This window comes from Bubalus kerabau, chromosome 3, assembly GCF_029407905.1.
Source record: "Bubalus kerabau isolate K-KA32 ecotype Philippines breed swamp buffalo chromosome 3, PCC_UOA_SB_1v2, whole genome shotgun sequence".
NCBI lineage: Eukaryota > Metazoa > Chordata > Mammalia > Artiodactyla > Bovidae > Bubalus > Bubalus kerabau.
The window spans coordinates 21,839,632-21,860,965 of record NC_073626.1 but is presented as its reverse complement, the minus strand read 5'-3'; the positions used below and the strand labels follow the sequence as shown (position 1 = coordinate 21,860,965).

The following is a 21,334-nucleotide window of genomic DNA, read 5'->3' as shown; positions in this document are numbered from 1 at the left end:
TCCACAACCTGAGGTGGACCGGTCAGTAGGATTCAGTGGTTGTGGGGGTACATGCTCCAATTTAGGAAGAGGGTTATAAGAGTACCCTCGCAGAGCAGCTCACAATCAGTGTTCCCCTTTAGCTCCGTCCTCCGGGCATGTAAGCCCTAGTCCTCCCTCGTAGCTGTTTGAAGAGGCAGCCTGGAAGGGGGAGGTGTGGGGAGGGGGTTGCTGCTTACAACTGTGCCCTGTCCCCTCCTCCACTTAGGAGCCGGGAGAGACTCACCTCACGCCCGGAGAACAGCTAGCGACCTTTGGGGCGGCCCGAACAAACACTGACTGACCAATCGACGCTCCGCTGCTTTCAGCCAGGCACTTCCGGGCCGCTCTAGGAAGCCTCGCCTCGGTAGAGCTAGTCAGTTCTAGCTCGCGGAGGACCCCACTTGTGAACATTTGATTTATGGGACTTCAGCGCTGGCTGAAGTTTTCTTTGCTTTAAAAAAAAAAAAAAATTCCCTCTCAAATTTTTTGACTCAATTATTAAACAATATGAATATGTAATGCATTCACAATATTTATAAAGAATTATGACCTATAGTGGAAACGAATCTGAAAAATAATATGTGTGTGTGTATGTATATATATATATATATGTAAATAACTGAATCACTGCTATACACCTAAAACTAATACATTGTAAATTACACACACACACACACACACACACAGAGTAGCAGTTCTGCAACTTTTTTTCCTTCTACTAATTGATTCTGTAATTTGTACATAAAAGACTTCTTTCATTTTGCTCTTTTTTCTTTTAAAGAAAAATAGTCACATAGGGTTCAACTATGCCATAATTTATTAATAATGACCCTGTTGGTGGTTATGTAGGTTGTTTTCTTTTTCAATAAATTACTCTGCACATAACTTCTTGTGTATAAGGGTATATCCATAGTATATATTTCTAGAGCTAAAGATTTACTAGAGCACAGAGTTGGAGCATTTGTATTTTTGTTATTGCCAAATTACTAATCTTGGAACCCACTTGTGATGTTAACCTATACTTGTCAACATAATGTTACAAAATATTTTGATCTTTACCAATATGATGGGTAAGAAAACTTAGGTGGTTTTTTTTCCTTCTTCTCTTTCTTTCACAAATATTGCTTATTTACCTACCATGCCAGGCAATGTTCTGCAAGCTGGAACTTTAGTTTAAAGCAGAACAATGCCTTTGACTTCATGGAATTTATAATTCAGGGGGTGGGCGGCAGAAAGGATGGGGAGTGAGGCAGGCAATAAACAAACAAGAAAAATATATTGTTAGGTAGTAGATGTTAGTACTCAGGAGAAAATAAAGAAAATATGGAGTTTTGGATGAGAATGAAGTAGTAATGCAATTCTAATAGGGTGGTCACCAAGGACCTCACCAGTACACTGACTTCTGAGCAAAGACTCAGGAAGATGAGTAAATGAGCCATCAGAGGCAAAGGTGTTTCTGGGAGATGGTTAGAAAATGCAAAGGCCGAGAGTGAACTGTGTTTGAAATAATCTAAGAACATAAAGATTTCTGTGTCTGGAGCTGAAGGAGCAAAAGGGTGTTGGGAGTAAAGAGAGAGAAATGTGATTGTCGGTGAGTGTAAGGGTATTACTTTGTACTCCAAAAGGAGAAGCCATTCAGAATTTCTGAGCAGAGGAGTAGCATGATCAGACTTTGGCATTAAAAAGATTTCTCTGCCTGTCTTAAAGATGAACTTGTAAGTGTGAAACTACTGCTACCTTGGAGTGGGGAAGTGTGGCATAAAGACCCTAAAGACATAACTGAAAAGTCACGAAGAGAAAGATAAATAGAACTGGTGATGTAAAAATTTAGAATTTTTGAATGGGGGAAAAAAAAACCCCCTAAAATATAAGCTCAGTGTGTGTGTGTACACACACACACACACACACACACACATATATATATATAATATGCCACACATCTCAAAGACACAGGGCTGATTTTCCTAATAAGCAAAGATCCCTGAAAAAGAAAAGAACATGAACAAGCCAATAGAAAAATTGGCAAAGGACATAAGTCAGCATTTTTAGAACAGTTTTTGATAGACAACAATGACTATTAAAACGTATTCAAAATTGATAAAAGAATTTAATTAGAACAATGAGATTTCTAAAATCCTGAAGATTATGAAAGACAAAGATTGATAATATTCAATATTGAAAAGTATGTGGAAATAGAGGCACTGTTAGTTGTATATTTTTGGAAGGCAAGAGCTGTTAAAATTAGTATGTCCATACCTCTTGATCCAGCAACTTAGCTTTGAATTATCCATATAAAATAGTTTTACAAATGTTTGAACATGTACACAAACATTTTTTATATTGGAAAACCCAAACATCTAACATTTGGGAATTTTAATTTCTACATGCCCAATCATTTTTAAAAGTAAAAACTACAAGATGCTAAAGGCATATGAGTAAACAAATAAACAGTATATGATTTGATCATTTTTGTAAAATAATCATCTTAAATGTGTTCTCAATGATTATCACTTGGGATAAACTTACAGAGAACCAGCACTTTTTTTTTATACACTATATTTAAATTTTTTTTATAAAAGCCTAATACTAAACAGAAAAAGATAATTTTTTAAAACATTGTTTATTTTTCACAACTTACAAATAATTTTCCTGTTTGCAATCTCTTTTCTCTGACTCTTTGTCTGATAAGTTATTCTGTAAAAGAACGTAACTCCTTTAAGATGAAAATCAGATCCAACTTCCCTGTGCTTCTGAAGGGTAAATATAAGTAATCAAGTAAACCTAGGTGGAACATTTAGAAAGGGTGTAGAAATGAACTATCAGGTAAGCTTTATAAAATTTAGACAAAGGATAACCCCTGCTCTGCATAATATGTCTCACATAGCCAACTGAGCAAGTAGAAAACCTAGAAAATGCTTAAGTATTATTGTTTCCCCTTCAGTGCATGACGGACTATTAGCATGTCTCTCCTTCCTTATTTAATGTTTGTTCTATCAAATTCTTTTACCAGGTTTTCAAACACAAACCTCACCTCAGGCCATGAACTTCCTGAGTAGGTCTGAATATTCTTCAGATACCCCTGGCTTCAGTCACTCGTCAGCTTCAGAGAATCAACTCACCAGTCCTTTGGAGCACTGGCTGTGGTTGAGTGGTTGAACACCAAAATGAGGCTTCCATCCATTGTCACCAATATCCTGTTAAAATCCTGTCTCTGCTGTTGGTTTAGGTATGTCCTTCCTCTATTGGGATAAAGCCTCTCTGACCTCTTTACCAAGACATAAGCAGACAGTTTGTGTATGACAAGGAGAGCCTTCCCTCTTCCCCCTCTAGTTTATCTCCCAGAAAGACTAACAAACAAAACAAAGCAAAATAAAAACCCAGAAAAAACAATAGTTGACAACTAAAAAAAAATCAGTACTTGGTAGATATATACACTCACTTGCTTTCACTGTTTAAACAGAAACAAAATGAACTAAGAATTCAACTCAAGAAATCAGAAAAAGAATGAGGAAGAAACCCCCAAGGAAAAGGTTAGAGAAGAAATCAAGATAAATGGAGAAGTAAATGAATTAGAAAATAGAAAAAAGTCATGTTAATAAATAAATCTAAGAATGAAATCATTGTAAACAAGCCCATAAAAACAACAAACCCATGGTAAATCCAACTGAGAGAAAAATTATCAATGTTTCCTCATCAGATAATATCAGTATCTCCTCATCAAATAATAGTAGGTGAGGAAATAAGTATGCTACCGAAATTTTAAAAAATCTTAATGAAAAACCATTAGTTCCAAAATTCATTCAAGAAATTTATAAATCTAAGTCAATATTAAATAACTGGAAAAAAACAAAACAAAACAAAAAACCCAAACACAAAACTATTAAAGAATCATCTCCAGGAAGGCTCAGATATTCTGTAGCACTTTAATTTTTTAAAAGTTTACATGTATAGATGAATTCTAACTTTTCCATTTGGAATATAAAAGAAATAGAAAGAAAAGGAATCTATTTTCATCACCTATATGCAGTTACTGTTGACATTTTGTTGTCATTTACTTCCAATTTTTGCTATTTTAAATGTTTAAAATAGTTGTGTGATCTTTTTCTATAAACATTTTAGTAGGCTGCTTAACTGTAATATAATAAAACTTTTCATTTAAAAAATTATATGTAGACATTGTTTGAGATATAATAGTGCTTATAGAAGAGATGGAAAGTTTACATGAGATATATAATAAGGTGCCTGGTACAGTGTCTGGGACACTGGCGTTCAACAAATGGTAGCTACTATCGTTATAGTTTGTGAAGGGCTTTTCCTTTTCCAGATATTATTTAATTCATAATGGGTATTACTGTCTCTCAACATGCTTTTTCCTCCTTAATGGAATAGGCAAGCCTGGAGGCAGTAGGAGTGTTAAGTGGCAAGATCCTGGATATTGTCTGAAAATAGAGTCAAGATAATGATTTGTGGTTGGTTAGGTGAGGGAGAGGGGCTCCCCTGGTGGCTCAGAGCTAAAGAATCAGCCTGCCAATGCAGGAGATGCAGGTTTGACCCCTGAACTGCGAAGATCCTCTGGAGAAATGGCAATCCACTCCAGAATTACTGCCTGGAAAAACCCCACAGACGAGAGCAGCCTGGCAGGCTACAGTCCATGGGGTCCCAAAGAGTTGGATACGACTTAGTGACTGAACAACAATGCATCCCAGAGAGGCCAAGAATATATTATTGGTCTTCAAGAGAATCCTTCTGCTTTGTTGGTTTTGCTAAGAAAGTACAGTCCAGGCTGAGCAGAGTTCAACAAGTTGGGGCTTAGAGTGTGGTAAAGAAAAGAGAAGTGTCCCGTGTCTCATATCTCAGAGACCCACACAGGGCCAGGATCCTGAGTGATTTGTAAAGACATTAGTGAATGCAGGTTCAGTTCTTTCATATGAGGGATTTGGCCTACATGGCATGGAAATAAAGGACTGATTATTACTCTAAAGTCACTGGGAGATCCATGATCAAAGCAAGTACACCAGCCTCTGCAAATCCTCAATCTCCCCTTCATGTTTCTTTACAGATTGCTTTTTCACTTATGTTTTCATTGCTTCCATTTCCTGTTTGAAATTTTTGTAAAGTCTCTGATCTTTCCCCTTTTCCCGTAACTTCTCTCTGCTGCTTTCCTTCTCTCAGTTTATCCCCGTCTTTTCCTTTCTTAACTTTTTCTTTTCACTCCTCCCCACTTGCCCATTCAGACCTTAACCCACTGCTTTCCCACAGCTGCTTCTATTACTGAATGCTTCACACTTCAACAGTTCTCTTCTCCAAATGATCTCTACTTTTGGACCTGCATTTTTTCAATTTTTCACTTAAATGTTGATTCTCTTCATGTGTTTTTATGTTTTTCATCTCACCTGATTAACTGGTCTCTAAGAATTTGGTTTGTTGTTTTTGTTGTTCAGTCGCTCACTTGTGCCTGACTCTGCGACCCCATGGGCTGCAGCACACAAGGCCTCTCTGTCTTTCACCATCTCCTGGAGCTTGCTCAAACTCATGTCCATTGAGTTGGTGAAGACATCCAATCATCTCATCCTCTGTCATCCCCTTCTCCTCCTGCCTTCAATCTTTCCCAGCATCAGGGTCTTTTCTAATGAGTCAGCTCTTTGCATCAGGTGGCCAAAATATTGGAGCTTCAGTATCAGTCCTTCCAATGAATATTCAGGGGTGATTTCCTTTAGGATTGACTGGTTTGATCTCCTTGCAGTCCAAGGGACTCTTACAAGAGTCTTCTCCAACACCACAGTTCAAAAGCATCATCAGTTCTTCGGCACTCAGCTTTCCTTATGGTCCAACTCTCACATCCATACATGACTACTGGAAAAACCATAGCTTTGACTAGACGGACCTTTGTCAGCAAAGTAATGTCTCTGCTTTTTTATATGCTGTCTAGGTTTGTCATAGCTTTTCTTTAGAAGCTATTATTATTGACTTTCAATAGATTACCTATGCTGCTGCTAAGTCGCTTCAGTTGTGTCCAACTCTGTGCGACCCCATAGACGGCAGCCCACCAGGCCTCGCCGTCCCTGGGATTCTCCAGGCAAGAATGCTGGAGTGGGTTGCCATTTCCTCCTCCAATGCATGAAAGTGAAAAGTGAAAGTGAAGTCACTCAGTCGTGTTTGACTCTTAGTGACCCCCATGGACTGCAGCCTACCAGGCTCCTCCGTTCATGGCAGAAGCATTTTCATTTCCTCCATCCATTTTCTAGGCAAGAGTACTGGAGTGGGTTGCCATTGCCTTCTCCGAGATTACCTATAAATTCTATCTAAAGAAAAATTTAAAGTGGCTTTCCTCTACCTTCAGGTGCTCAAAAGTTACATTTTACAATTTATCATTTAATCTAAATCTTCAAACTGTTAGCAGAAAATCTTCAGAGAAATCTTATTTGGGAGGCCAATATATAAAACTAATTAAAGTGAAGCTGTTTTGTTGGTAAGGGACCTAGAGCCCTGAAGCCTCCTTGAGAAACCCTTAAGGCAGTGGTAGGGGTCACACAGGCAAAATGAATGAAGGGAGGTATGTAAGACAATAGGAAGCTGTGCGGCAGTGGGGACCACGTCTCGCTAGACAATAGTCAGCTTTAGTCAATTGTTCCCACATGGGAATGTGGTGCCTGTGTTGCCACATCATGCATTTTTCTAAGAGAATCTGGAAAGTCAGATTTTATGTAAAATCTCTTTAAGTAGTGGCAATAATTTTATATTACCAAGAGATAATCATACTTTGTGAGAAAAATCCATGCACAGGCTAAATAGAACTCATTGGCCTGTTTGCTCTCTCTGGTTTAAGTTGTGAAAGGTCATTGGGAAATTGCAAGATAAATCTTGCTCCACCACCCCTAACCTATCCTACCCATGCAAGTCATAGTTCATTCCAATATCACAAAATGGCTTTTGTAGTACACAATATTTTTAGTGTATATAATTCATAGGCTAATGTATTTTATCAAGCTAACCAAAAACTCATTTTTTTAAAGTGTAGATCAGCTATTAATTCTAAATTCATACTTTAGCCAAAAAAAAAAAGGGGGGAAGAATGGAAAGGGAAGGAGAAAAGAAACAGTAGTAATCTCTAAAATCTCGTTATATGTCTAACAGAACATTTAGATTGCTGGAGCCACTTGCTTCAGAGAAGAAAAGTTTCAGAATAATGAAATGAACCCTTCCAATGTCCTAGTTCATCACATGATGTGCTTAGTGGCAGAACATCAGTGTCTTGTTTGGTAAACCGTCAGGTGCTTGTCTATTGCAGCTTTTTTAAGTATTTCCGAGTGACTGCTGAAATTGCAATAGTGATCACAGAGTTCCCTACATCTAGCTGTGCTTTTTTGATGTCCCACAGGAATGAGCGTAGATGGAAAATTCTACATAACTCTGGACATTACCAGGGCTTCTCTTCAGTGTGGATTTGCTGATGTACAATGAGGTGTGAGCTCTGCCGGAAAGCTTTTCCACACACATGGCATTCATATGGCTTCTCTCCAGTGTGGATTCTTCGGTGTCCCAGAAGATGCGAGCTATAGCCGAAAGCTTTCCCACACACATCACACTCATAGGGCCTCTCTCCACTGTGCATTCTCTGGTGTCCAACAAGAGCTGAACTATGACTGAAAGCCTTTCCACACTCATCACATTCATATGGTTTCTCCCCACTGTGGCTTCTCTGGTGATGGAAGAGGCCTGAGCTCTGGCTGAAGCTTTTCCCACACTCACTACACTGGTATGGCTTCTCTCCAGTATGAACTCTCTGATGTTGTATCAGATGTGAGCTCAGACAGAAAGCTTTCCCACAGTCGTTGCACTGGTATGGCTTCTCTCCTGTGTGGGTCCTCTGGTGTCGAATAAGGCCCGAGTTGTAATGAAAAGCTTTCCCACAGTCATTACACTGGTATGGTTTCTCTTCTGTGTGGGTCCTCTGGTGTCGAATAAGGCCTGCGCTGTAATGAAAAGCTTTCCCACACTCATTACATTGGAAAGGTTTTTCTCCAGAGTGGATCCTTTGATGCTGAACAAGATGTGCCCTGTAATAAAAGCCTTTCTCACACTCATTACACTGATGTGGTTTTAACTGGCTATGTATTCTCTGATGGTCAGTAAGCTGTGAGCTCTGAATGAAAGTTTTGCCACATACATTACATGAATAGGATCTCTCTCCAGGGTGGATTCTTTTATGTCTAATGAGGCTTGACTTTAGAGTGAATCTTTTCCCACATTCATCACACTTGTATCTCCTCTCATTTGAAGTGTTTCTCTGATATCTTTCCATCCATCCTTTATGTTCTTGGGTTTCTCCACATTCAAAAGCCTCTCCATTGATTTGGTCTGATAACTTTTCTTGGGATTCCATATCTACAGTAAGTTCCTGCTTTATATCCAGTTCTTCTTTCTTTATTCTTATCACATTACCTGAAGTAAAAAACACGGTATTCAAATGTCACTGAAATATATAGGAAATAAAATGAAACATTTATTAGACATACACAGCTTCAATATACTAACAAAATGATTTCACAACATTTGAAGAGGAAATTGGGAGATGGCAAAGGAAGATTAGCAGCCACTGGATGGGGAGGGAGTGATTCAAGAAAAGAGTGGAGAAAAATCAGGGAGGATGAAGAGGGATCCAATGAATAATCACTGTAAACAGTAGAAGAAGATCTCAGATAAGAGTGGGTTCATCAGGGAGGCCACAAGTTGGGTAGAGAGGGATGAAAGAGCAGAAACTGTGGCAGTAACAAAACAAGACAGGAAGCCAGCAGTGGCAGGTATCAAGATGAAACCATGAAACAACTTTGTGCAGAGTGTGCTGAGGAATAATGGGAAGACCTTTAGGAAAATTAAAACACGAGAGATCAGCCAAAGAGAAGTATCACACGTCCAGACATGCAGAACAAGGAGATTAGACTTTAGACACACAGGGTAAAAGAGACAGAAATTGCTTTAGCTCCCAGAGACATTATTACTCTTCTTACAAAGAATACTGGGAATCTGTCAAACCTGAAACTACACTCTGTGGGTCATTTGAGACTGAGATTCTCAAGAAAACAGCACTAACACAGAGAAGGTTCTTTAGCAGACCCTAGCCTCCCATCTGACCTTATCCAAGGAAAGCATGATCCCATAATTCCTTTGCCTGTCTTTACTACAGAAGTTCCTCTGAGTAGAGTCCCAACAAACCCCACTCTTTCAGGGTGAGAGATGTGGCCACTTCCTCAATGATCAATAGTTTCTGAAAAATAGGTGAGAGATTATTCCATTCAAGCCATGTTCTCCCTGCAGTAATCACATTTTTAGGGCCCAGAGTAAAGGGCAGAATTTATAACCATGTAGAAATGATGCAGGGAAAAGTGGTTTGCTTTGTGTGACAAAGGTGTTAAATGGAGGAAAAGACAGCTTGGAGACAGTCACACTGGCCATCTTTCAAACTCACCAATTTCCTTCCCACTTGATTCTGCACATGCTCTTCTGGCCTATAATGCTTTTTACCTCTACTATTCACTTGGTTGATTCCTATTCTACTTTTAGGATTAGTTACTGTGTTATTTTCTTAAAGAGACCTCTGACATACTCTCTGACCTCTGACCTCTCTCCCCATATACAGTCTATCACAGCATATTTATTTGTGTGGTTATTTTTTAATGCCTCTGTCATCAGATTGTTGTAAGCTCCACGAAAACAGATCATGCCCACTTTGTTTATTACACCCAGTGCTTTGCACAGTGCCTGGAATATAACAGGTATTTAATATACATCTGCTGAATAATGAATAATTCTATGGTCTTCAGGGGAGCTATATGACCTACGTGTCAACACTAACCACAATCCTGTTGGTGTTGAGGGTCCTGAAGCTGGATTTCCATGGTGTGAGGCTGGAGATATGCTGCTTTCTTAGCTGGATCCAGAGGTACCGATGTCTCAGAAAGCACTTCCTGTGTCCAGGCGTGGGTTGAAACCTGAGGATAAACAAGCTCATTTAGGCAACTGAAGGGCCCAAAGAGTAAATGATCCCCAGAGATCCCAAAAGGGACCAGCCTGGATGCCCACTTCCCAACTCTGTCCCCACTGAGCATAGGGCCCTTTCCTATCTGCTGGCCTGATTAATCTAACTTCCTTTCCAGATTTTCCAGCATAGCAACTGTCTCCTCCCCACTCTCTGGACTGCTTCTGTATCCAGTCCTGCAGTTCCTCAGGCAGTATGGTTGAGCTGTGCCAGCACCACCAAGTCCAACGTCTGCTCCTTGGTGGGTATCTCAGGCCTTAACCGCTCATAGCAGAATACCCAGAGCTGGCACAAGACTGCAAAGGGCCAAGGAGTCTCTTGGTAGCAGAACTATGGGAAGCGGTGGTGGAATAACTCCTGGTTGTTTTGGCTGCTCTCTTTTGGGCCAGATCTCTTATTCCCAGCATGCCCTTTTTTATTAGTTACTTCAAAGAGCCCTTACTGACTCTTCAGGAACCTCTAGAAGGAAAACAGTGGCCATTCTTGCTCCAATGGGCCAAGAGGAGGATTGTTGCTACAAGTGTTATCCTTTAGGGCACACTCCTGGGGTTACAGAAACCACAATTAAAAAGATAGGAAGGCTGATTCAACATTTGAGCTCACACACTAAGTTTAATCTTTCTGTTCTAGAAGAAAAAGGAAGCTCAACCCCAAATTAAAGAGAATTCAATAAAGAAAATGTAAAAAATAAAAGTTTAAGGCAATTCATACCTTTTTCTAAATAGGAAAAGGAATGTTTGTCAAGAGACAGCATTTTTGACAATACTGGGAATATTGTTGGATGCCTTATATCCTCCAAATAACAGCAAAACAATTAGTTGATATGACCAAGCTAAGTTTATTCTTATGAGAGATGGAGAGCACTTTGATAGTCTTGCTAGTACCTCCTAGGGGAGAAGGTAATGCAGAATATTTATGAGGTTTGGGGGGCTTACAGCAGATCTTTCAAGGCAGGATAAGGATTGGGCAAGGATAGTAATACAGTAGTATAGGTGAAGATTTTCAGTTGAAGGTTTTGAAAAGTCTAAATCCTATATATTGAAAGTTGAAGTGTTTGATGTTCACATAAATGGACTGAGGGGCAAGTTGTTAAAACACATAATTATCAGCAACTCTTTTCGGGCAAGTAAAGTTATGTTGATAAAGAAACAGAATAGTGAAGTCACACTTAGGGAAGACAGTTGAATACTAAAATTATTTTAGTGTAGGTAGCAGGCTGTGTGGGTGTAGATGCTTTCAGTTTTTCATGTAATAGACTTAAGCAGGGCCTATGGGTTTAGGGAAATGTGGACTAACAATCGATTAGCATGGTGGGCAGTGATTAAGAGCATAGGCTTTGGATTCCAAAAGACCTCGGCTTGAATCCTGTCATGTTTTCTAATATGAATATGTGGTAGCTTAACATCTCCAAATTTTTCCCCTCTGTAAAAATACCTTAGTGCCAGGAGCCGGCATATTGCATATTGAGTGCAGCACTTTCCACAGCATCATCTTTCAGGATCTGAAATAGCTCAACTGGAATTCTATCACTGCCGGGAGCCAGCGTGAGGAACTCCGCCCATGACAAAGGTCATGAGGAAGGAGGCTCGGCAGACGCAAAGGCAGGATCGAGCCTCAGGAGTCCCCCTGGAAATTCTCGAGCATCTACCCCCCAAACCAGAGTCTGCCTACTTTCTGCTTTCACCTACACCTCTGACTTTACGGGGGGGGGGGGGGGGCTGTCCCCCACTACCTATCTCTGAAAAAAGAGTTAGCTTACAGCTCCAGTTAATAATTCCTGGGTGTGACAGTGTTTCAACCTACAAACTCCTTTGGAAATCCTCTAGCCTGCCTGAATAGGTTTTTCAGGCCACATGTGATTGTTCAGAGCCTCCCAACTGTGAGAGGCAGGAGATGTTCTAAACTGCCTAAACACAGATTCCTTTGAGTAGTTAAAAGACTGATTAGAAATTGTATTGGTGAAGGGTTTTTCACTTGTTGGGCCAATGTTTGCTGCTAAGTCTCCATACTCCTTACCTACTGTGTCCTTGGCAGTGTATTGATTGATATAATGGGTGTATAGAAATGTAAAATGCAGCTTTGTCCAATGCTTTTTTGGAGGCTGGTGCCTGACTTTGGAATAATCACCTTTAGAGAAAAATAAGTTTCTTAAAATGTTAACAGGCCTCCGGGCCAGAAGATGATGTCAATCACCTGAAGTTTTGCATATGATAAGTTTGAAAGCCTGGCTTAGATTAGAACCAGGAACTGCTGTCCTTGCATGACTCCACCCCTTCCCCCATTATCCTCTATGCATAACTTAAGGTATAAAAACTACTTTGGAAAATAAAGTGCGGGCCTTGTTCACTGAAACTTGGTCTCCCCATGTCACTCTCTCTCCCAAATTCTGGCTGAGTCTCCATCTGGAGCGCGGAACCCACCATGCTTGCTAATTATGCCTGGGCTTCTAAGATCCGACCGGGGGGGCTTCTAAGATCCGACCGGGGAGGCCTCAGTGTCTCCTCTCCTTCGGGAGAACGGAAGGACGCCTGTGGCCTACCTAAGTGGTGCAAACTTCTTGTCTTGAAGTTTTATTGGTCTCCCGCGTAAACCAAGCTACTCAGCCTCTTTTCTCCACTGAATTTTCCTACTGAGCTATCCTCATTCTATTACTCTTTGTATCCTTAATTAATGTGTAATTAAGCAGTTGTTTCCTGACCCTCGCCTATGCCGTCTCTCCTTCGAATACCCTGGATCAGCCGGGGCTGGACCCCGGCACCTTAGAAGCTTTTAAACAATGTTTTATTTTGAAATAATGTTAAACTTACTAAAAATTTTTCAAAAAAGGTACACAACAGTCCCTATAACCTTCACTCAGCTTCCCCTAATATTAACATCTTATATAACCACAGCACAATTCCAAAACCAGAAAAATGTTACAATGCGATTAACTGAACAGCAGACCTTATTATATAGCGTCTTTTTGAGAATAAATTAAATTCAGTGTCTGGCACTTAGTAAGACCTCAGTTTAGAGTGCTGCAGTTACCACTGTGACTTGGTCACCCAGCCGCTGGCTCCAGGCATGACGCCTCGAGCTCAGGTACACTTCTAGGGTTCCGGACACAGAACAGAGGACCACGTAAGGAGGCCCTCTAGTGCCTTCTCTGCACCTAGCATCTTTTACTCACTGGGCAGCTTTGGTAAACACCTCCACTTTCCCAGCCGTAGGAGAAAGACTGTTTCAGGAATAACTCAAGATAAAGGATATGGAGCCCGCTTACACGTTTGGCTTCTACTAGTTTAAATCTTCGAGCGAATAAGACAATATAGTAAGTTAACCAGCCAGACTACAAACCCCTTTCCAGTTTACCGCACCGGCAAATCACGGTGCCCCAGCCTTGGAAAATGTTGACTGTCTGTGTATCCTTTAAGCCACAAGGACCTGGCTGATCATAAAAGGCTTCCGGGAGTAGGCGGCCGAGTAGGACAAACGGATGGCCCCCATAGAACTCGTGTTAACATCAGTGAGCCAGGAGTCCGAGTCTTACAAACTTTCTGGAGCGCCGGCCGGCATAGGGGCGGGCTCCTGTGGAGTCTCCGCCGGCGCTTCCAGCGCCGGCAGAGCAAGGCAGTGACTCCCCCGACCCGCGCCCGACCGACCTGGGTGTCCCGCCGCGACGTCCGGCTGTCTTTCCGCCAGTCTTATCCCGGCCCAAGGGAGGCGGCCGCACTTACCGATCCAGCACCTCGGAGCCTCAGACCTGCCGCCAGCGGAAGTGCGTCCGCGAACCCTGCCCGGCCGTGCGCCCCCGCTTCCGGCGGCTTCGGAGGAAAGGTCCGAGCTGTTTAGTGTGGCCGAGACCCCCGCGAGGTCTGCACATGGGGACACCTATGTCTGTGGCTTTTTGATTCATAACTCTCCTCCTCTTAAAAAGAGGATCTGAACGCCAGTTCCGCGGCTTTGAGTTCCTAGGCCCTGTCCTGTTCGGGGCGGCGGGCGGGGACATTCCCAGGCGTGCTTCCCCTCCGACCACCACTCCCCCGTTCCTATTCACTGACCCGAGTACTCGCGTCCTCCCTGCCAGCCTACCTCTCTGGACAGCATCCGCCACTCCGTCCCGACCTCCATCAACTTGAATATATTTACCAGGCAGACACATCACTCAACCAGAATGTGTCCGCAGCATTGCCATCAGCACAATCGCTGAGTCTTGATCCGCAAGGAGAGGAAAGGAAAGGAGAAGGATTAAGGCTCATTGATGAGAACGGTGTTGTTCGTTCAATTTACAACCCGGAAACAAGCAAAGAGCAAAGTGATCTGCCCAAGTTTGCACAGCCAGGGACAGGATGCGCACCACGCATGCGTGACCCAGACCTGTCCTGGGATCCCTACAACGTGGCCACAGTGACGGCTGCAAAGCCAGAGACCACTGCTGCTCAAATTAAAATGACAGTTTTCAGGCTTAATGTGTGACATTTAAACAGGAAACTGTTACAGACCTTTTTCAGCTGTATGCAATGTAATGTTGCTTAGGAGCTGTTCAGTACTATAACACGTGCCAGGAGTACAGCGAAAGTATAGGAAGGAGATGGTTCTTGGCCTAAGAAGCTTACAGTCCAGCTGAGGACACGGACTAGATAGTGCTTAGAAACTTCTGATATGGAGTTGGGCAAGTTGTATTGGCTGAGAAGGCAATGGAACCCCACTCCAGTATTCTTGCCTGTAAAATCCCATGGACGGAGGAGCCTGGTAGGCTGCAGTCCATGGGGTTGCTAAGAGTCGGACACGACTGAGGGACTTCACTTTCACTTTTCACTTTCATGCATTGGAGAAGGAAATGGCAACCCACTCCAGTGTTCTTGCCTGGAGAATCCCAGGGACGGGGGAGCCTCGTAGGCTACCGTCTATGGGGTCACACAGAGTTGGACACGACTGAAGTGACTTAGCATAGCATAGCATAGCATAAGTTGTATTGGAATCCTGAGTTCTCCGGAGTATGAGCTAAACTTTAATAAACCCATTTCTTCTACAAATTAGAGATACTAGTAATTCGCAGGAGTACTGTTGTCAGGTTGGTTTATTTCTTTCTCTGGACGGACTAAAGAGTTCAAAGCAACAGGCAAGTTACAGCTCAGTTCAGCTCAAGCAGATAGATGTTTTATTAGACTCAAACTCTCAAAACACAGGAGCAGGTCGCCTCCACATACTCCTTATGTATTACCTGTTCAGTCATGTCTGACTCTTTGCGACTCCATGGACTGTCCCTGACAGGCTCCTCTGTCTATGGAATTCTCCAGGAAAAAATAATGGAGTGAGTTGCCACTCCCTTCTCCAGGAGATCTCCCAGACCCAAGGATCTAACTCAGGAATCTGCACGGCAGGTAGATTCTTTACCATCTGTGCCATCAAGGAAGTGCATATTCCTTGGCTTCCCCTCTTTTGTACTTCCTGTCTCTTCTTTTGGTTATGCCCTGTGCAAAATAGGGCTTGTCAGAGATCAGATCAGATCAGATCAGTCGCTCAGTCGTGTCTGACTCTTTGCGACCCCATGAATCGCAGCACGCCAGGCCTCCCTGTCCATCACCAACTCCTGGAGTTCACTGAGACTCACGTCCATCAAGTCAGTGATGCCATCCAGCCATCTCATCCTCTGTTGTCCCCTTCTCTTCTTGCCCTCAATCCCTCCCAGCATCAGAGTCTTTTCCAATGAGTCAACTCTTCGCATGAGGTGGCCAAAGTACTGGAGTTTCAGCTTTAGCATTATTCCTTCCAAAGAAATCCCAGGGCTGATCTCCTTCAGAATGGACTGGTTGGATCTCCTTGCAGGGCTTGTACCTGCCACCAATCAATGAAAAGGAATGCAAATAGGCATATGCTCAAGGTCAATTGACATTTGCAAGTTATATAACAGCACATCTGTTTTATCTGTCTTCCCATAATTCAGTCTATTATAATCAGATGTATATATGTGTAGAATATTTATGAACCCTTAATGGGCTGTATATTGTCACCCTGCTTATTGAACTTCTATGTAGAGTACATCATGAGAAACGCTGGGCTGGAAGAAACACAAGCTGGAATCAAGATTGCTGGGAGAAATATCAATAACCTCAGATATGCAGATGACACCACCCTTATGGCAGAAAATGAAGAGGAACTAAAAAGCCTTTTGATGAAAGAGGAGAGTGAAAAAATTGGCTTAAAGCTCAACATTCAGAAAATGAAGATCATGGCATCTGGTCCCATCACTTCATGGCAAATAGATGGGGAAACAGTGGAAACAGTGTCAGACTTTATTTTTTGGGGCTCCAAAATCACTGCAGATGGTGACTGCAGCCAGGAAATTAAAAGACGCTTACTCCTTGGAAGGAACGTTATGACCAACCTAGATAGCATATTCAAAAGCAGAGACATTACTTTGCTAACAAAGGTCCGTCTAGTCAAGGCTATGGTTTTTCCAGTGGTCATGTATGGATGTGAGAGTTGGACTGTGAAGAAAGCTGAGGGCCAAAGAATTGATGCTTTTGAACTGTGGTGTTGGAGAAGACTCTTGAGAGTCCCTTGAACTGCAAGGAGATCCAACCAGTCCATCCTAAAGGAGATCAGTCCTGGGTGTTCATTGGAAGGACTGATATTGAAGCTGAAACTCCAATACTTTGGCTACCTCAGGCGAAGGGTTGACTCATTGGAAAAGACCCTGATGCTGGAAAGGAATGAAGGCGGGAGGAGAAGGGGATGACAGAGGATGAGATGGCTGGATGGCATCACCGACTCGATGGGCATGAGTTTGAGTGAACTCTGGGAGTTGGTGATGGACAGGGAGGCCTGGCATGCTGCGATTCATGGGGTCGGAAAGAGTCGGACAGGACTGAGCCACTGAACTGAACTGAACTGAATGGGCTCCTAACTGCATAAAGTTACTCAAGGAATTCCTTGTAGTTAGCTTGTATCCACTGTATACCTAAGGCTCCTGTTCAGGAATTGGAAAAATCTCTGTGGTTATTTTGTAGCATATCTGGAGCTCTCCCGAGTGTGTCTGGGAAGAGGTTTAGAGGTCTCTACAGGATACTGAACTGAACTGAACAGGATACTAGTTTGTATCCTTTTCAGCAAGGGCAACCCTCCTGTCAGGAATTAGGAAATATTACACTGCAATGTTACAATGCAACACGTAGTAACATCCTGTTTTCATAAGAATTACAATAAAAACCATTTAGTAATTCGATTTCTTACCTTTAGGCAAGAATTCTTATTATTTTATTCTAGGCAGCGAGTGAGTGAACTTCTTGAAACTACTGGAAAAAAGTCAGACTCTTCATTTTTGTTATTCCTGCACCTTTGTCTTAAACAGAGTGGCAATTCATTTGTTGCATAATAAAGTTTAATTGTTGCGAGTGGCACAGAGAATGAGTGCCTCAAAACTTCTTTGGTAGACACCACAAAAGGTTTCTTTAAGAAAATTAGGATCCCAGGGAGAGAACATAATCTTCTGGAAAAATCCAACAGCTGATGGGCTGTAACTTGTACAGAATGCTTCCACTCTGCAGGCTTTTTCAGTTGGTAAATGGAGTAGGAAATAGGTGTTGGGGGGAAATTTTTTCTTTGTACATTTCTAAGTTCTTTGGTTGGTCTTATAGTTGACATAAAACATTCTCAGGAGAAAAATCAAATTTTGTATGGATAGGAGCCCTGAAAATAAGAGGGGTTTATATGCCATCCTGACTTAATGAATGGAATAGGGGTCTGGGCTTCAAAGGGCAGGAGGGTAATTTACAGGATAAGGAGAGCAGATGTTTGGTAACTTGGTGTTTGCTGTGCCGTATATATATAGATCTTTCAGATTTAAAAAGTCATCTCTGGTAATAACTCTTTTTTTTTTTTTTTTTTTAGCATAAGCTCCCTATCTAAATTCTTTCAAGTAGTTAAGGGAGAGGTAAAAGTATTTCCTCAGTCTTCCAGGTTGATAGATTTCAACTCAAAATAATTCTCATTCCAAAGTGGCACAGGAGAAGGCAATGGCAACCCACTCCAGTACTCTTGCCTAGAGAATCCCATGGACAGAGGAGCCTGGTAGGCTACAGTCCATGGGGTCGCTAAGAGTCAGACACGACTGAGCGACTTCACTTTCACTTTTCACTTTCATGCATTGGAGAAGGAAATGGAAACCCACTCCAGTGTTCTTGCCTGGGGAATCCCAGGGACAGGGGAGCCTGGTGGGCTGCCGTCTATGGGGTCACACAGAGTTGGACACAACTGAAGCGACTTAGCAGCAGCAGCAGCAAAGTGGCACATTTCAGAGTAGTCTTGTTCTCTCGTTCATACTCACTTTTGAGTCTTGCTGAATTCCCACAAATTATGGGTCCACTGGAATTCTGTGCTCATGGGGGATTATAAATGCTACACATGAATGGGGGCAAATCCTCTGCTCAGGCACATGCTCTGTTGTCCTACAAGTTAAAAGTTTAACTTTATGTTAAGAATTTCAAGACTGTGACAACAGGGCATTAAACCAAGCTCATGACTTTCTGAAAGCAGGATATTTCTGAGCTCTAAGGCACTGTGTGACTGCATAAGTCAGCTTTGAAGCTAGTACCACACATCTAGCAGACACAGTGGGGAACCTTACAAGGGAGAAAATTGTGGAGCAGGCTTCAAAGAGATGGGTGACAAATGTGGGAAAAATTTCACCTGGAATTCACAGGTTCTTACAGCCTGGAAACAAGATATGGTAGGATTGTGATAGACTTAATGAATGAACTAGAGTTAATACCATTGAAAGACATCTTAGAGAACAATTCCCAGGGCACAGAATAGAGAAAGAGTGAACACAGTCTTATTCCATCCTCAAGAGGAAGTAAAAACACAGTGACTATCATATCCAGTCAGGGTGAGTAGAGATTTTCATTCTGCAACCTGCTTCCATGGTAGTATGGATGCTTGTCTCTCTGGCTAGGACTTTCATTCCCCGATGTTCCCCTATTTAATCACACTTGCGGTCCTGTTTCATCAAGTTCTTTCTCTAAATCCTCCAACATGATCACTGGCTCCTTGTCATCCTTTGGCTGGTGTTCTGACATCCAGGCCTGGCGCTCCTGGGGCAGGCTGATCAGGAACTGCTCCAGCACTAGCAGCTCCAGGATCTGTTCCCTGGTGTGGCATCATTCATTGATGGCAAAGTTTCCAGAGTTGGTTCAGAGCCTCACAGTGTCAAGGTGCCTCCAGGTAACAGAAATGCCTAAAGTTCTGACTAGCAGCTACCTCCTGGTTGTTACATTTCCTCCCATGTTGCCTATATTCATGGCCCCGAGTGTTGCCCTCTTCTTTCACTGTCGGAGACTTTTATGTTCCCTTTGATATTCAATAGAGAAGACTGCAGCCAATGCAGCTTCTTTTATTGCACAGGCTCTAGGGCACACAGGCTTCAGTAGCTGTAGCATGTAGGATTGGTAGTTGTGGGGCACAGGCTTAGCTGTTCCGTGGCATGTGGGACCTTCCCAGACCAGGGATTAAACTGGTGTCTCTCGCATTGCAACATGGATTCTTAACCACAGGACCACCAGGGAAGCCCTGGCGCCATTTCTAAGGTGAAATACATCATTATTAATTTAGAGAAATGCCTACTGAAATCTTTAGCTGAGGTGAAAGATTAGTCATCTTGAAAACCACTGAATGAACCACTAAAATGTTAATTCAATGAACCATTAAAATGTAAATTCAAAAGGAAAACTGACAATTCTGGTGAATTGTCACATGTGACAGAAAGCATAAACTAGGTAAGACAGACACTACAACTTGTAATATGGAAACAATGTGAAGCTTGGCCACAAGTGATGAGATTAAAAATACCAAACCAAGCATGTTGATGTTCTCCACTACAAATAAATCTACAGATAAGATTTCTGATCATGATCAGTAAGTGATCAAATTATGTCCAGATGTTTGCTAGCAACATAAACAGACAGGTCTGCATGCTTGTGTGTGAATACACACTCCCCACTGACAAGGTGCCTCTGCCAACGTCTCTGGAAGACAGAGCTTCCTATTGCTGTTGCTGGAGGAGAGGAGGACAGAGGCAAAGGAGGAGGGTCTTCTTTCCTTCCTCTCCCAGGAGCCTCTGCACGTGTCCGTGTGTGCATGTGTGCGTGTGTGCGTGTGTGTGTATGTGTGCATGATTTGGGGTGGTGGGTGGGAAAGCAGCTGTGTATTTGAAATTTCAGCCCCTGCCTACAGCTGCTGGCCTCATCTCATAGCATCTTATAGCAGCCCTGAGGGAAGTTAAACCTTGGGAAACAGGCTCTTACCCCTTTCCAGGCCTGGGCCTGGCAAGCCCGCCAGAAGCCCGCTAACCCTGGGCACAGTGGCTACTGCCTGGCCTCTGTAGGAAGAAGCTCTTGGTGGTTGTTTCCTGGGGCCTCCAGGGCAAAGTCAGCCCAGCCTACCAGGTCTCCACTGACACCATGATTTTGAAATGTATCACCAATTAGTCTTCTAAAAGGATGATATAGAAACCCCCTTCCCCCAGCTTTGAAGTTGTGTTGCTATGCGGCAAGACTTGTGGGATCATAGTTCCCTGACCAGTGACTGAATGTGGTTGCCCCAAGTGAAAGCACCCAGTCCTAACCACTAGACAGCCAGGCAATCCCCCAGTACAGTATTTTCTGGTTTTATATCCATAGTCATATTGTCATTGACATAGTCAAGGTTAAGAACTAGGGCTCTGAAATAATATATATGTTTGGCTCTGAAATAATATATATGTTTATATCCTGCTTCCACTGTTTACTACGTATTCCTGTGCCTGCTACTTTACAGCTCAGTTTCTCAACTATAAAATGGGAAATAAAATGGAAAAGATAACAGCACATGTACAGTCATGTGATAGGATGCATCAGCCTAGTGCCTGTAAAAAGAAATTATGAATTCAACATTACTTTAAAGCAAATACTGGGTTATCTAGATCCTATAGTTCAAGGTCATTGAAACACAATTGCTATTCTTATAAAGCCTCTTCATGGAAAATTTTGTTCATTAGATTATCATACTTCTAATGTAAAGGTTCTGTTTCTAGTTAGTTTTCATATAAAAATATGAAATTTAATATTTAGACCTTAAATGTTTTTATTTCTCACATTAGTGAAAAGGTACCTCATCAAACAGGTAAAATAAGTAAAGCAGGATTCATTCACCTTTATATCCTGAAATCATTGGTAGAGCTCCAACTTGTTGCAGATTCCTCTCCACTCTTTTCTCAGATACCAACCCTTTCTATACTCTCCTCCCGGGATTTTCTGGAGA

At 42.2% G+C, this 21,334-nt stretch overlaps 2 protein-coding genes across 5 annotated transcripts in view; both read right to left on the bottom strand.

Annotated features, from left to right (window-relative positions):
- Positions 1-9,976, bottom strand: part of ZSCAN16 (zinc finger and SCAN domain containing 16) — a 35,749-nt gene extending 25,773 nt beyond the window's left edge. For 2 of the 4 annotated variants that reach the window (XM_055570938.1, XM_055570937.1), the window contains exons 1-2: positions 3,053-3,707; positions 266-472 (exon numbers count right to left, since the gene is read on the bottom strand). The gene's annotated coding sequence lies outside the window, so the exon portion shown is untranslated. Of the gene's footprint in view, positions 1-265; positions 473-3,052; positions 3,735-9,874 lie in introns of those variants that run through there. The other 2 variants (XM_055570936.1, XM_055570935.1) reach the window with 2 other exon arrangements.
- On the bottom strand, positions 3,926-14,167 carry LOC129647167 (zinc finger protein 501-like). The gene is made up of 4 exons (XM_055574372.1): positions 14,098-14,167; positions 13,774-13,880; positions 9,875-10,010; positions 3,926-8,463 (listed from the first exon to the last, which is right to left on the bottom strand). The coding sequence occupies exons 1-4, from the start codon at positions 14,165-14,167 to the stop codon at positions 7,439-7,441; spliced, it is 1,338 nt and encodes a 445-aa protein (XP_055430347.1). The 3' UTR covers positions 3,926-7,438.
- Between the last annotated feature and the right edge of the window lie 7,167 nt (positions 14,168-21,334).

Coding starts and splice junctions, on each gene's coding strand:
- LOC129647167 (XM_055574372.1), bottom strand. CDS start 14,167: ATGGAGGTCGGGACGGAGTGGCGGATGCTGTCCAGAGAGGTAGGCTGG. Junction 10,011..13,773: donor GGCTCCGAGGTGCTGGATCG/GTAAGTGCGGCC, acceptor GTTTATCCTCAG/GTTTCAACCCACGCCTGGAC. Junction 8,464..9,874: donor TCAACACCAACAGGATTGTG/GTTAGTGTTGAC, acceptor TTTTTACTTCAG/GTAATGTGATAAGAATAAAG.